The sequence below is a fragment of the Cynoglossus semilaevis genome, unplaced genomic scaffold (assembly GCF_000523025.1).
Source record: "Cynoglossus semilaevis isolate Cse_v1.0 unplaced genomic scaffold, Cse_v1.0 scaffold1431, whole genome shotgun sequence".
NCBI classification, from domain to species: domain Eukaryota; kingdom Metazoa; phylum Chordata; class Actinopteri; order Pleuronectiformes; family Cynoglossidae; genus Cynoglossus; species Cynoglossus semilaevis.
The window spans coordinates 1-12,998 of record NW_007585118.1 but is presented as its reverse complement, the minus strand read 5'-3'; the positions used below and the strand labels follow the sequence as shown (position 1 = coordinate 12,998).

Sequence of the window (12,998 nt, the reverse complement as noted above, 5' to 3'; positions counted from 1 at the left end):
TGTCTGTTCTTTTATTTATTTATTTTTTTTTCAGGGAAAAACCCACACACTGAAACCTGGTGTTAAAGAACATGTGGCTGCTCCATTAAAGGCACAGCCTGTGCAGCTGATGGAGGACTACAGTATGAGGATTTATCTCTGTGAGGGCCTGCTAGGTGTGTGTGTAATGTCATGACACAAACAGTTCATAATCTTGTTTTGAGTTTTCTACATCTTGAGGATGGAATCTTGATATCTTCTTCACACTATAACTTTAACTGGCTTTACTAACATTAACTTTGTCTTTATTTGTCCTTTTTTAAAAAAACTTTTGCATCATTTAAACTAATTTTGTCTTTTCAGTCATAGGTCATTAATGATTAAATGACTATATCTCATGGAAATAAAGCTGCTTTTCAAATTTAGATTTAGAGCACTGTAAGTGCTAAAACATCCAAATGCTGCCAGATGCAACAATAACAGCAGTATGATCCTGCCACCGTTTAAGGAAATATTATTCGGAATGAGCTTTTGCTTTTTGAAAGTGAGCAATTTTTTTTCTTACTTACAAATAATCGTGATTAATCAAAGTAATTTGTCATTCCTAATTATGATAAAACTGTTTTGGCTGTATAATGCTGGAACAGAAAGACAATATATACAAATTCATATATTGTTTAAGAATTAGACATTGATTGCATATATGTGTATGTACTGTATGTATGTATATATTTTACTGCATGAAAAACAGCACTGGAGCTTATACCTGGTGTGGCTTATATAGGCATTTTAAAACATATTGGATGTAACAATGGAGTGCAGCTTTATTTCTGTAAAAGTTTTGCTGCTTGGTGCTGACTCTCCTCCCTCTGGTGTGGTTGTTAACTAGCTATGCTCTTTTTTTGTGATTAACCGTACTCACCTTCTCCTTATTCCCTCACTGCTCTCACTGCTTCTTTTCCCTCCTGCTGCTACTCCTGGGAAACTTTTCCAGGCCGTGATAAGAGCTCCGTATGGGATCAACTAGAAGATGCTGCCATGGAAACCTTCTCTCTGAGTAGGGCTTACCCTTTGCCCCTATTGTCCTTGTGTGTTTGTGTGAATTATATATATTTTCTACCTGGTCTGGCTCTGTGTTTAGCATAGAATTTTATACGTTCTTTTCCTGTCTGTCAAGTTCAGCTAGACTTCAGCTGTACTGCTTGTCTCGGTGTTTCTTGTTTCTTTAGTTACAGGTGGAAACGTGCACTTATATTAATTTTAGCCTATGACATTTTCACATCTAAAAACTAAAACTTGATTTGCCCAGTTTGACTTTTTAATGAAACTAATTGTTTAGCTGTTAATAATATCTATTATTATTATTATTTAAGTTGAGGAAACTGAGATCTCCTGTTATCAGTAACGGTAATGTAATTCAATTAAATCCTGGTTCACAGTGTGATCAACATACTGCCTCTTAATTTCTTAAATCACCTGTTCGTCAAAGTTATAAAAGAAAATCATCACAGAAGTCAACATTACAGAAGCGCCCAAACAACCAATGTTAGGTATAAGATACAAAAGGTTTGACTGTCAGATACACTATTAATTTTTTATTATGTTCATTTTTTCCCAGAATAGAATTTTTGCAAACATATGTTGACATGTAATATATGGTTTGAAGTTCTAACACCCTTACTCATGTCCAGGTAAGGAGCGCTCCACGTTGTGGGACCAGCTGCAATTCTGGGAGGATGCTTTCTTAGATGCTGTGATGCTGGAACGTGAGGGCATGGGGATGGACCAGGGACCGCACGAGATGATTGAAAGGTCCAATCAGTTTTGGTTTTTGATGCTATCAGATTTAGGACACCTTAGTTCAAACTACATTTACAGTAACGTAGCTACACTTCCTAATTGTGCATTGAAAACTACAATTGTTGGTTGAGTAAACAGACTTTCAATGTGTTTCAATGAGGTGTATGTTTGAGAAAACACATAATATGCATTCTAACAGTAACAGTTGGAGTTGAATTCATCAGATCAACTAGTAAACGATTTAAGTATCAATGATAGTTAAAAGAGGAGCATCCATCATCCTTCTGTTGCTGCCTCATTTTTATCAGTTCAAGTGTTTCTCATTAGGAATCTCAGGAAAGAGAAATCTTAAAGTGCAGATATTGAGTCTTAAACAATGACAACTTACTGTTTGTCTTACTGTTTGTCTCATGTGGGTCGACACAGGTACCTGTCACTGGGGGAACATGACCGCAAACGCCTGGAGGATGATGAAGACAGACTTCTGGCCACTCTGCTGCACAACATGATAGCTTACATGCTAATGATCAAAGTAGGCAGCCCTGTTTATCCCTTCATGCCTTAATGTTATATACCTCCTGCTTTATCTTCAATTTCTACTTATAAATGTTACCTCAATTTAATTTTAGTTGAACAAAAATGACATCAGGAAGAAAGTGAGGCGTTTGATGGGAAAGTCTCACATTGGCCTCACATACAGCCAAGAGATCAATGAGATACTGGACAAACTGGCTAATATGGTAAATATATGTCCTCGCTAATGAATTTTCACACAATAGTAATCTTTATTATTTTCTTCCATTAGGTTTTGGGTGTAGTTTGATCACGTTGAGGTGGTCTGATTTTATGAAGGACTTTTTGATACTTGGTACATTAAATATATATGAATCAAAGGACTTAAATTGGTCCATAGATTATTCCAACTTAAAATCTAAGCAACTTTGTCATCTAAATATAAACATTAACATTCTTTTTTCTTTCATTCTCCAACTCTCAACCCAAACACTTGCTTCTTGTCTTTTAACGCTGTTATGAATCCATCTCTGTCTCTCCCTTAATACGGTATGTCAGTTTTGCAGTTGCTAACGGTCTGTATATCGCTGCAGAACGGTCGTGAGCTGTCCATCAGGCCCAGTGGGAGCCGCCATATCAAAAAGCAAACGTTTGTTGTTCATGCTGGCACTGACACCACAGGAGACATATTTTTCATGGAGGTAGGCGGATTTCTGACAACAACACTGTGAGAGGAACTATAATATTCTGCTTTTAGGAATTGAACAAAAGTTGAGTGTTTGCTAAAGTTAAATATTACCACTGAACATTTGTCAAAATACAGCCACCCATGTGAAAAGTTGATCGCTGCTGGCTGTGTAGTTGAGTCTGTATTTGTTCATCGATTTTTTTTTTTCTCAAACTTGAAATCAGTGGTTCTACACCTTGAATTAAGTCCTTGAATGAACTGAACTTTTAGGTGTGCGACGACTGCATCGTCTTACGCAGCAACATCGGCACAGTGTATGAACGTTGGTGGTACGAGAAGCTCATCAACATGACCTACTGCCCCAAAACCAAGGTCCTGTGTCTCTGGAGGCGCAACGGCCAAGAGACACAGCTCAACAAGTTCTACACAAAAAAGGTCAGAATATGTGCCCTTGAATATCTTTAACTGCAGAATAAAACAGTTGCAGTCCCTGATAACTTTCATGTTTGATTCACAGTGTCGTGAGCTGTACTACTGTGTGAAAGACAGTATGGAAAAAGCTGCAGCGAGACAGCAAAGCATCAAACCAGGTATGAAGAGAAAAATCTGAGGCTTCATTTCTTTTTGTCTTTTGGTGCTTCACTGTCATTTCATTTTACTGTAATCATTTTCGACATTTATAAACACTTTCTGTTGGTTTTTATTTCCTGCAGGTCCAGAGCTGGGTGGGGAGTTTCCCGTCCAGGACATGAAAACAGGAGAAGGTGGACTCCTGCAGGTCACACTGGAAGGAATTAACCTTAAATTCATGCACAGCCAGGTAAGAAGGTGACACCAGGGCAGGGTCACTGCTTCTCATCTCCCACAACGGCATTGACAAAAGTCACTCATGTTGGATGAGAGTTCATCTTTGGTTCTCTGTCCACCTTCCTGCTCCTCTCTCCTTCTTTGAATTCATGTCTTTTCTTCCTCTATTGTCTTCAAAAATGTATTAAGCTCAAACATATTGCAGTGACCATTTTTTTTAAATAATTAAATTGACATTTTATAATATCCAATGTGCTCCTATAGAGGAAGAGAATTTCTGTTTTTGTGCATTTGCTGTTTTTCTTTTTGATTTGCTTCCTTCAGTTTGAGACTGTGTGTATCTGTGTCTGTGTCAGTGTGTGTGTGTGTCCCTGTGTGCCCCTGTGTGCATGTGTTTCCCTGGACAATATTAACACATCTCTCTCTCTGCACAAGTTTTTCTTTCCCTGTGACATGTGTTACTCATATTCATCACTGTGGGAGGAGATAATGTGTTAATGTGTGTGTTGTGCATCAGTGCTGAGATGGATTTGAAACAAAGACTTTTCATTAATAATTGGCTGTTTAATGGCAACTGTCCACATTTAAGTTTGAACCTTTGGACATCACTGTGTGTTTTCTTCACCTGTCTGTCGGTAGAGTAAGTTTCAGGTCCTTTCTTTATTTCTGGTTAATCTTCTGTTGGATTGTGAGCTCTAGTTAAACCTTCTAAAAATAGTGCCTGAACTTTTATGTAGGTGAAGGAACTCTTAACAGAAGACTCCAGAAGGAAAGGGAGAGTGTGATAGTTTACAGTATGATTTCACTCTTATTACTCAGACTCAAATAGTGATGGAAAACCTTGCAGGTTTTCATTCTTAAATTTTACAATAATTCAAGGTCTATTAAAGAATATTTAATAAAAAGCTTGGAAACATTCATGCAGACACCATGACACACACAAGATTCTTGGTGTTATGCATCTGTTATTTTAGGGTTGGTTTATTATTTAAAACAGATGTAAAACCAGTAGGTTTGTTCATATTTTTAGTTTTATATTTTATCCATGTAGCAAATGTAAACTAGTATAGAGATTTTATTTTGTATAGCTGGAATTTTTTTTGTGTGTGTTTGAGCATTCAATGCAGTTTAATTCAATAAGGTGAGTCAGCAGACATTTCTTTTCCCTGTAAATAAAAGACACCGTTGTTCTTAAAAAGCTGCAAATGAAAAAAATATTGACATCGACATTGACAGTGTGATCCAGTTTAGTGGATGTGGAACTGGAGACATGCTTAGATTTCTAGGCTGTTTTTGGTTGGTCTTTTGTAGTTATACTAGATACTACTATGTGTATTTAGTAATTTAGTAATATGTGTAATAAAATAAGCCACATTTCTGACAAATTCCTTAAATTCTAATTTCTCCCTCCCTTCCTCAGCAGACAATTAAACCATTTTCATAGACATGGGCAGAAAGTTTTTAATTTCTCTTCTCAAGTTCTTGAGGAAGACAGAATGAGAGCAAGATACAGAGGTCTAATTTGATAATGAGGTTTAATGAGGTTGTGTGAGCATTAGTTCTAGGTAGATCCTTACTGTGTTGATGTCAGGGGTAACATTACACACGTGGCAGGTCGAACTTTTCCATCATCGACTTCCCTTAACCATATCTGTTCTGCTGTATGAGCAAGTGGTGTTGGTGCCAGCCCTTGTTGCTGGAGGAGGAGGCATGGAGGGCTCTGGGGGACTGAGCTGTTTAAAGTCCAGGAACACAAAGGTGAATCCAGCTCTCAATGCTTTAGTCAAAGCCCTCGGGGCTCCCTTTTTTACCCCACTTTTTATTTCTTAGTGTATTTCTTTTTATTTTGTAGTGTATCTTAGAGTGGGGAGGCGGATTGGTCCTGCCACAGGATTTTTGTTTTGTTTTTTTTCCCTACTTTGGCTTTGGCAACCTCACAGTGAGAAAGTTGATCTGAATCAACACGAGGCTCCCTCGTCTCTCGGAGTGTCGTTGAGTGTTTGTGCTCTTGTTTCCAATAATAATCCAAACCATTTCTCTCCCATGCTCTCTCCCCCTGCAAGGAGCGGAAGGTACACACCTCTGCTGTGTTCGCTTTTTAGCAGTAATCATTTTTTTCGGTTCCTTTTCTTTTCCTCTCTCTTGTTCTGTTTGTTCCTTTACTGTCGTAGCTGTTTGGCCAGCCTCAGTTTGTGTCTTTGTCAGCATTTTTATATGGAAATTCCATGTTTGCATCATATGGGCCATATTGCATCTTTTGAGAGTAAAAAAAAAACTTTCGAATCTAACGAAGATGCAGGGTAAAAATGAATGTAACTGTAAATTTCAGTGGAAGAAAGGAGTAACCAAAAAAAAATCTTGTCATTGAACCGTCGCCCATGTATGCGTTTGGCCATGGAAACTTCTCACCTTGTGCTTTTCTTTCCTGTCATTAGCTGTTTGAAGCTTGCATTCATGTGTACTTCTGTTCTTTTGTTTACATTCATTTTTAAAAAAGTCAAACATGGTTATTCTTTGTTTTCCTTTTTTTCAATCTAAAGTATTTAATTTCCATCCAGTGTGGTTGAGTTAATAATGTTATGTCTTTTTTTTTGTTCTGTTTTTTGTTTGTTTTTAGGTTTTCATAGAGCTGAGTCACATTAAAAAGTGCAATACAGTGAAGGGAGTCTTTGTCCTGGAGGAATTTGGTAATTACACCATCTATTGATTCTAGGCCTGTACTTGGCACGACAGTAACTCAGTTTTAGGGCTGATCTAGTCGCTCGTGAGAGAGAGTTGATTTGATACGTGTAACAAAGACAGCGGCTGACGTCTGTAGAAGCCCGTGATGGACGGAGCTTCTCTAAGGATGGAGGAGGATTTCGTTTAGTCACACGATACAGTGGCGTGTAAGAGGCAGGGAGAGAACAGGGGGGGGGAGGGAAAAAACAAGTCTTTGTCTGTCAATGAATCAAGAGTCAGAAATATGCCAATAGCACAATTATAATCAGCAGAGTTATTAGACTGGATCTCTTCCTGATGTAGAGAATTCAGCTTTAACACACGCAAGTTGTGTTAAAGTTCTGTGAGCACTTTACTGAGACATAATGCTTTAGCTTAACCTTACCTATTACAGTTATATGCCTAATACTTCTTCTTTTTCTAGCTCAAATCCCTAAAACTGTAAATCCTCAACCTCAAAATACTCCCCACAAGTACAGATGTACCAGAATGAAAGGTTACAGCAGACTCTGATGACTTCACTGGATGATAGATCCATATTTTAACAATAAAACTATACAACATACATACTGATTAAAATAATAATAATAATAATAAATAAATAAAAGTAAACAGAACCTGAAAGAACCAACTCTGCATTTACCAAAGTCATCCCAAGGATCTTGACCCTTTGGGTCAAACCAATTATTTCACCTGTGTTACCCAATCCCTTATTTCTTTAATCATGGAAATCATATTAAAGGCATAGAATGAAAGTAAAACAAATCACATTTAATTAATAGTGCTTTTAACATGTAAATAATCATTTTAAGACATTCATCTAAACTAAAGAAAAACCTCTGCGATAGTAAAAATGAAAGTAATCATTTGAATAAGGAGTCTTTTATCTGTGAACTGGACATTTGAATTGTAGCCAGTTTGTCCCACAGTGTCAGAACAGATGAGATTAATTCTGAAGACGTTGACATGAGTAAGTTCTGATCCGAGGCTGATGTTGGGCCAGGCTGGGTTACTGTCGTGTCTCTGTGCTGCTTTTGTAATGTTGCCCTCATCTTTGCCACTATGAAAACCTTCATTCTCCGGCAGGTAAAGTGTCCTCACCTTTCTCCTTTCTTACTGACATTGTTAAAAAGTGTAGGAAGAACAGTTTCTTCACTCCCATCCTTCCACTGATGATGCCTCCCCTCCCCTCCTGAGTTCCCTCCCCCCCACCTTCCTCGTCACTTCACTGTCCCATTTTCCTGACACCACCCTCCAGCCTCCACCTCCTCTCCTGTGGTCATCATCCTGACCTCTGTATCTCAGCACACAGAGATCTGTGGTGTGACTGTGGTGTGGCTGTTTTTTGAGCAGAGGGATGGAACATTGTCCTCACCCTTCATCTTTTCAGACGTCACCTCCTCATCTCTGCTATGGATCCACAGTTACTAATGAAAAGTCAGCCTTGTCCCATGGACAGAGACACAGCCCATGGGGTTTTTTAGTGTCCTGTTGCTGTTGTATTTCTGTGACGTCTTCTGGGTTTTTACTTCTCTGGGAGGGACAGGGCCGATTGTCACCTTAATTATCATCATTACGTACAGGTTCTAGAGCCCAACTGACGGTGAGACACATTTGTCAATTTTAAACACATCCACTAAAGGCCTCTAAGTGGACATTAAATATGTGCATCCTATTGTCTAACATATTTATTATGACATATTTATATTAGTTCTACTACAGTTTACAGAACACTGAGTTTACTACATCTGTGTTAGATCAGTTCATCAGTTGGGCTCTACTTTTATTATTGATCTTAAACTCTTACTCCACATCCATCATTATCTCCATCTAATGAGACAGACTTTTTCCGTTTGTGAGCTTTGAACAATTCACCAACATTTTTTTTATCTGAGGTTGATTTACACCAATCAAGAAATGCAATTGGAATTAAACCACAATTTAATCTCTAAACTAAAAAACTCAGATGGAAGTCAGGAGACATGTTTTCTGCAAACGCCATCGCCTCTTCCAAGATAAATGTACATCACTCTACGTTGGTGAGCTCTTCATGGCCCACACAGCATTTACACCATGTTTATATTGTTGACCCCTGTGACCCTCAAAGCTCTCAAACCTGAACTGACTCGATTTCTGCTGCCTTTGAACTCTCTGTTTTGTCTCTCGCACCGTGATAGTTCCTGAAACTAAAGAAGTGGTGATCCACAAGTACAAGACCCCTATGGTGAGTCCTCACTGTCGTTGTTGCTGCTGCTGCTTCCTTAATTTTAGCAACTGCATGTGGGAAAAAGCTCTGCACAAAGGAATGAAATAACATCTGATACAAAGAAAAGAGTCTAATACTGCATACTAACAGTATGAGTCTGTGCTGGTCGTGACAGGGAGAACTGGTTGAAACAATTGAAATGAATTGGCCCTGTTTGCACCACCCCTATACCACCCCTATAATAGCCCCACCCCTTTGTTTGTCAGTGGAAAAGCTCATTGTACAGGAAACACATTTGAAGGTAGTCTGCAGGAGCATTGGAGCATGATTGGTCGAACTGATCACCTGCTGATTCTCCTATCATTAAAAAAAAACACAAATAAGATTTGTGAGATTTGTAAAACAAGCTTTCCAGGAGATTAAATTAAATTAATTGGGCTGTTGTTGATGTTCAGAGCAGGGACACTTCCTGTTCTGAACTGATTGATGAGAGGATTTTCAATGATGCATCAGGAAGAGACTGTAAACCAGACAGGAGTGGGTCAAGGCAGGGATTAGTTCTTCCTAATGACATTTGTCCACATTTATACAGCGGCCAGTTGTCCCACTAGATTCCGTCTTTATCCGCATGTCTGATCACACTCCTTTTTCTCTCCTGTTTCCTCCTTAGGCACATCAGATCTGTTATTCCGTCCTCTGCCTTTTCTCCTACGTGGCGGCAGTGAAGGGGAAGGATGCAGAAGGAAAACCCAAGTTGCTGTCTCCTCGACCTCTGCCTAGCTAGTCTACATTCCTATAGTTCCCCACCTCCTCCTTGTCCCTCCCCCCACCCCCCACCCTCCCAGTGATCTCTGGAGTGCCTCTTCTGACAATCCATAACTTTATTCTAAGCACACAACTCCTGCTCCCCGCTCCTGTACATACCAGCCCTGTTTAGAGCGTGTTGTGTAGACGTGTTTGCTCTGTGATGTCATGTAAATACTCCCTCGCTGCTCCTCTTGTGTGACAGACTGATGATGTAAAGACTCAGCAGTTTGGTGAGGACATAGCTCATCGAGGCCCAGAGTGCATGCAGGTCCCGTGCACAGCCTCTACACTCACGCCTCCAACTTTTGACCTCCATCTCCTCGTCTCGTCTTCATGGTAATTCTGTAATGATGTGGTTGTTGTAAAGTTCCGGTCTGTCCAGGTTTGTAGTCGTGTTTAGGAAAAAAAAAAAGCGTCGGCCAGACGTCCTGCTCAGAAAGTGCTCTTGTAAACTGCAGCAGAGAACCGCATGTTCACGCTTCTACAACGGTGTTGGAACCCTAAAGTAACGTCAGTGTTCTCCAGACCCAGCCTCTCACAGGTTGCAGTACTGTTCTAGTTCTACTGTAAGCTCCCCCATCTGTGGTCCGCTGTTATCAACTGCATGTTAGACAAAAAATAAATATTATATATATATAATTCTATATATAGTATTTATTTAATATATATTCACTGTAAAAAGAAAATAAATGTTTATTTGCTAGATGTGCAATACGTACTGAGTACCTAAGGATGGCCAGTTGTTTGTTTTTGTTTTTGTTTACTGGCTTTCACAGAGTGGAGAATGTAAGAGGTTTTTGTTTTTTGTTTGTTTTACAGAAAGTCCGTATTGAGTGGTGAAGGTGACGATGTGTTTTAAAGCTGACTGTTAAAAAGTGGCTGTTTTCAAAGGTAAAACAACTTGCACTCTGGTTGACAACTAGGACCGTGCCCACAGTTTGGTGATGTCACACATGAGTGTTTGAGCTGCCTGTTGCTTTTTGTCACAACTAAGAATTTGCATATGTGATGAGTAAGGTCGCTTGAACACTTGAAAGATGTTGGACAAATACCACAGTTACATGTTACAGATGGATTTCCTGAGTCCAAGTAAAAAGTACAGTGTATAGTACAGTACAGTGAGATCATGCTCAGTACAGGCTGTCCACAACACAAACCACGATTGAAAATGTAAAAAACTTAAACCTAACACCTACGTTCTAGCTGAAAAGAAAGTTAAAACGTGTTCCAAAAAAGAACAATACTTAATCCCAAATTATTGCTCACCCAAGAACTGCAAAATCCCTCACTGCTTCCACTGGGTGTTAAACAACAGACACGTTTCCATTTAGCGTTATTACTGCCCCTAATTGGCTACTTTTTCCCACTCTTTATATTTTAACTCTGGATATGCACTGCAAAGACAAACCAGAAAACAAGGTAATCGTGTAATGAGTATTTTTAATATTGAAACAGGATTTGGAAATGCGCAGTGAGGGAAGACAAAAAAAATCATGTTAGTACATCATTTAACAGCAGCAGTTTTTTGTGCCGATTTTCCCTCAGTTCCCAGAAACAACAGTCTCCTGATGTGTTGTTGTTAGTCAGTCCCATCACTGTATTTGTGTGTGTGTGAACCATTTATTCCAGAACAGCAATATTGGTACAGTTCAGTCGCTGGAAGATCTTTTATTTTCACCTTGCTTGTATTTTAGTAACTTAACAGATAAAACGTAGGAGTGAAAAAATATACCGTAAAGCTGTTTCCTTAAGGAATGTCGACACCTGTCTACCAAAATGGATCAGAACAGTTATGTGATGTTTTTTTTCTATTTTGTTTTGATTTGTATTATACTGGAATCGTACAGTTTATCTGCTGTCATGATACGAGCCATCTGCTGTAATTACAAGACAAAAAGTTAATAAAATGCAAGGTGTAAGTATTGCAGTATTTGAGTTATTTATAGAAGACATACACGTTTGGGCAATATAAAACAAGTTATAAAAATGTAAAATGAATTAATGTAGTTGGTTGTCCAAGACTGAGGAAAAAACAGGAGATTTTAAATACAATCAGGACTAAAAGATGACAAAGATAATTTACAACAAATATACCCTAAGCATACAACAGTCACTCATTTTACTGGAAACATTAGAAGGCAGAAGAAAATCCTAATTTTCCCTCACAGTCACACAAATTAAACATAATTAACACTAATAAAATTAAGCTTTTTTTTAAATGCAGGCCCCAATGTTTTGTCTAAAACTTTAATGTGTTTTAATTGATAGTAGCTCCAGTTTATTATGTTAGATGTCAGAAGATTTTGCCCTAACTAAATACTTAATCACATTAAGGCCCTCCTCTGGGAGGGAAACAGTCACTTGTGTAATGACTGTTTCGTTTGCCCTTGGATGAGAGGTGAAACGTCTTCAATTTAATTGAGGCGAGTCTAGTTGCCTATTCTGTTTTTTTTTAACTGCTTTTGAGATTATTATGATGACCTGGATGACTGAGAATATCCACAAGAATTCTATAATATAGTTATTTTCACTGAACAAAAATCAGTTATTATTATGGGATATAAGGAAAATCTGTGATTTTGTCTGACAATCATACATTTTGATGTAGAAAAGTGGTTCTCAAACTGTGGTACACCAACCAGCGCTCTAGTGGTATGCAGAGGAAATATTTTCACATTTACATTTTCAATTGAATAAATCTGAAACATACCATGCACAATTAATACAACATTTAAACATAAACATCTCTCCTGTGTGGTGGAAGCTTATAGGGAAGGTCTTTGCTGCTATATTCTAATGTTGGTCATCATGGTGGTATTCAGATAGCTCAATGTATTCTCAGGTGGTACAGAGCATAAAAAGTTTGAGATTCTACAGAAAAATTGTCCTCCCAGTAACAAAGTTATAGACTAAAAACATTTACCACTCACGCACTATTTCCATTACACTGTTTTACTGTCATAACAGTTTGATTCAAACCAACAAACGTATGCAGCATGTCAGATTTTCTATACCCCAATTTAGCTTTGAGCAAGGCTACTTTAGTTTAACTACAATGTTCTAACTCAGCTGAAAAAGTTCCTTTAAAATAATACAGTATGTAGAATTCTGGTTCTCAAACCTTTTTTATAACAGAACTGCGCAAAATCTTCAGGCGTGACATCACCTCATCCCAGTCCAGATAAACTCCCTCTAGGTGTCGGGGAAAATGTGGTCTGGAGATGTAGCTTTTTCGTCCATGCAGCGCACGCCAGTTATCAAAGGTCATGACGTCACCTTAAAAACAGAAATCAGGTTAAAGGAAACATTTCAATAGAGCTATATATATACTATATATATACTAATAGCATTGAAAACTATATTGTTTGTATTGTATAACTCTAAAAATATTTTATATCAATATTTCAAAAATCACCAGAAACATGCCTTACTATAGCCTTACTACCTTACCAATAAGGCATGTTTTGGGTGATTTTT

General features: G+C 38.3%; 1 protein-coding gene across 18 annotated transcripts in view; it reads left to right on the top strand.

Annotated features, from left to right (window-relative positions):
• Positions 1-11,445, top strand: part of madd (MAP-kinase activating death domain) — a 35,241-nt gene extending 23,796 nt beyond the window's left edge. For 5 of the 18 annotated variants that reach the window (XM_025053703.1, XM_008337288.3, XM_008337289.3 and 2 more), the window contains 12 exons: positions 35-155; positions 974-1,036; positions 1,671-1,791; positions 2,206-2,311; positions 2,409-2,519; positions 2,886-2,993; positions 3,251-3,415; positions 3,498-3,570; positions 3,694-3,800; positions 6,405-6,474; positions 8,686-8,732; positions 9,385-11,445. In XM_025053703.1, coding sequence (XP_024909471.1) covers positions 35-155; positions 974-1,036; positions 1,671-1,791; positions 2,206-2,311; positions 2,409-2,519; positions 2,886-2,993; positions 3,251-3,415; positions 3,498-3,570; positions 3,694-3,800; positions 6,405-6,474; positions 8,686-8,732; positions 9,385-9,498 — 1,206 coding nt within the window. In that variant the 3' untranslated portion in view covers positions 9,499-11,445. Of the gene's footprint in view, positions 1-34; positions 156-973; positions 1,037-1,670; positions 1,792-2,205; positions 2,312-2,408; positions 2,520-2,885; positions 2,994-3,250; positions 3,416-3,495; positions 3,571-3,693; positions 3,801-6,404; positions 6,475-8,685; positions 8,733-9,384 lie in introns of those variants that run through there. The other 13 variants (XM_017030820.2, XM_008337292.3, XM_017030825.2 and 10 more) reach the window with 5 other exon arrangements.
• Positions 11,446-12,998: the final 1,553 nt, after the last annotated feature.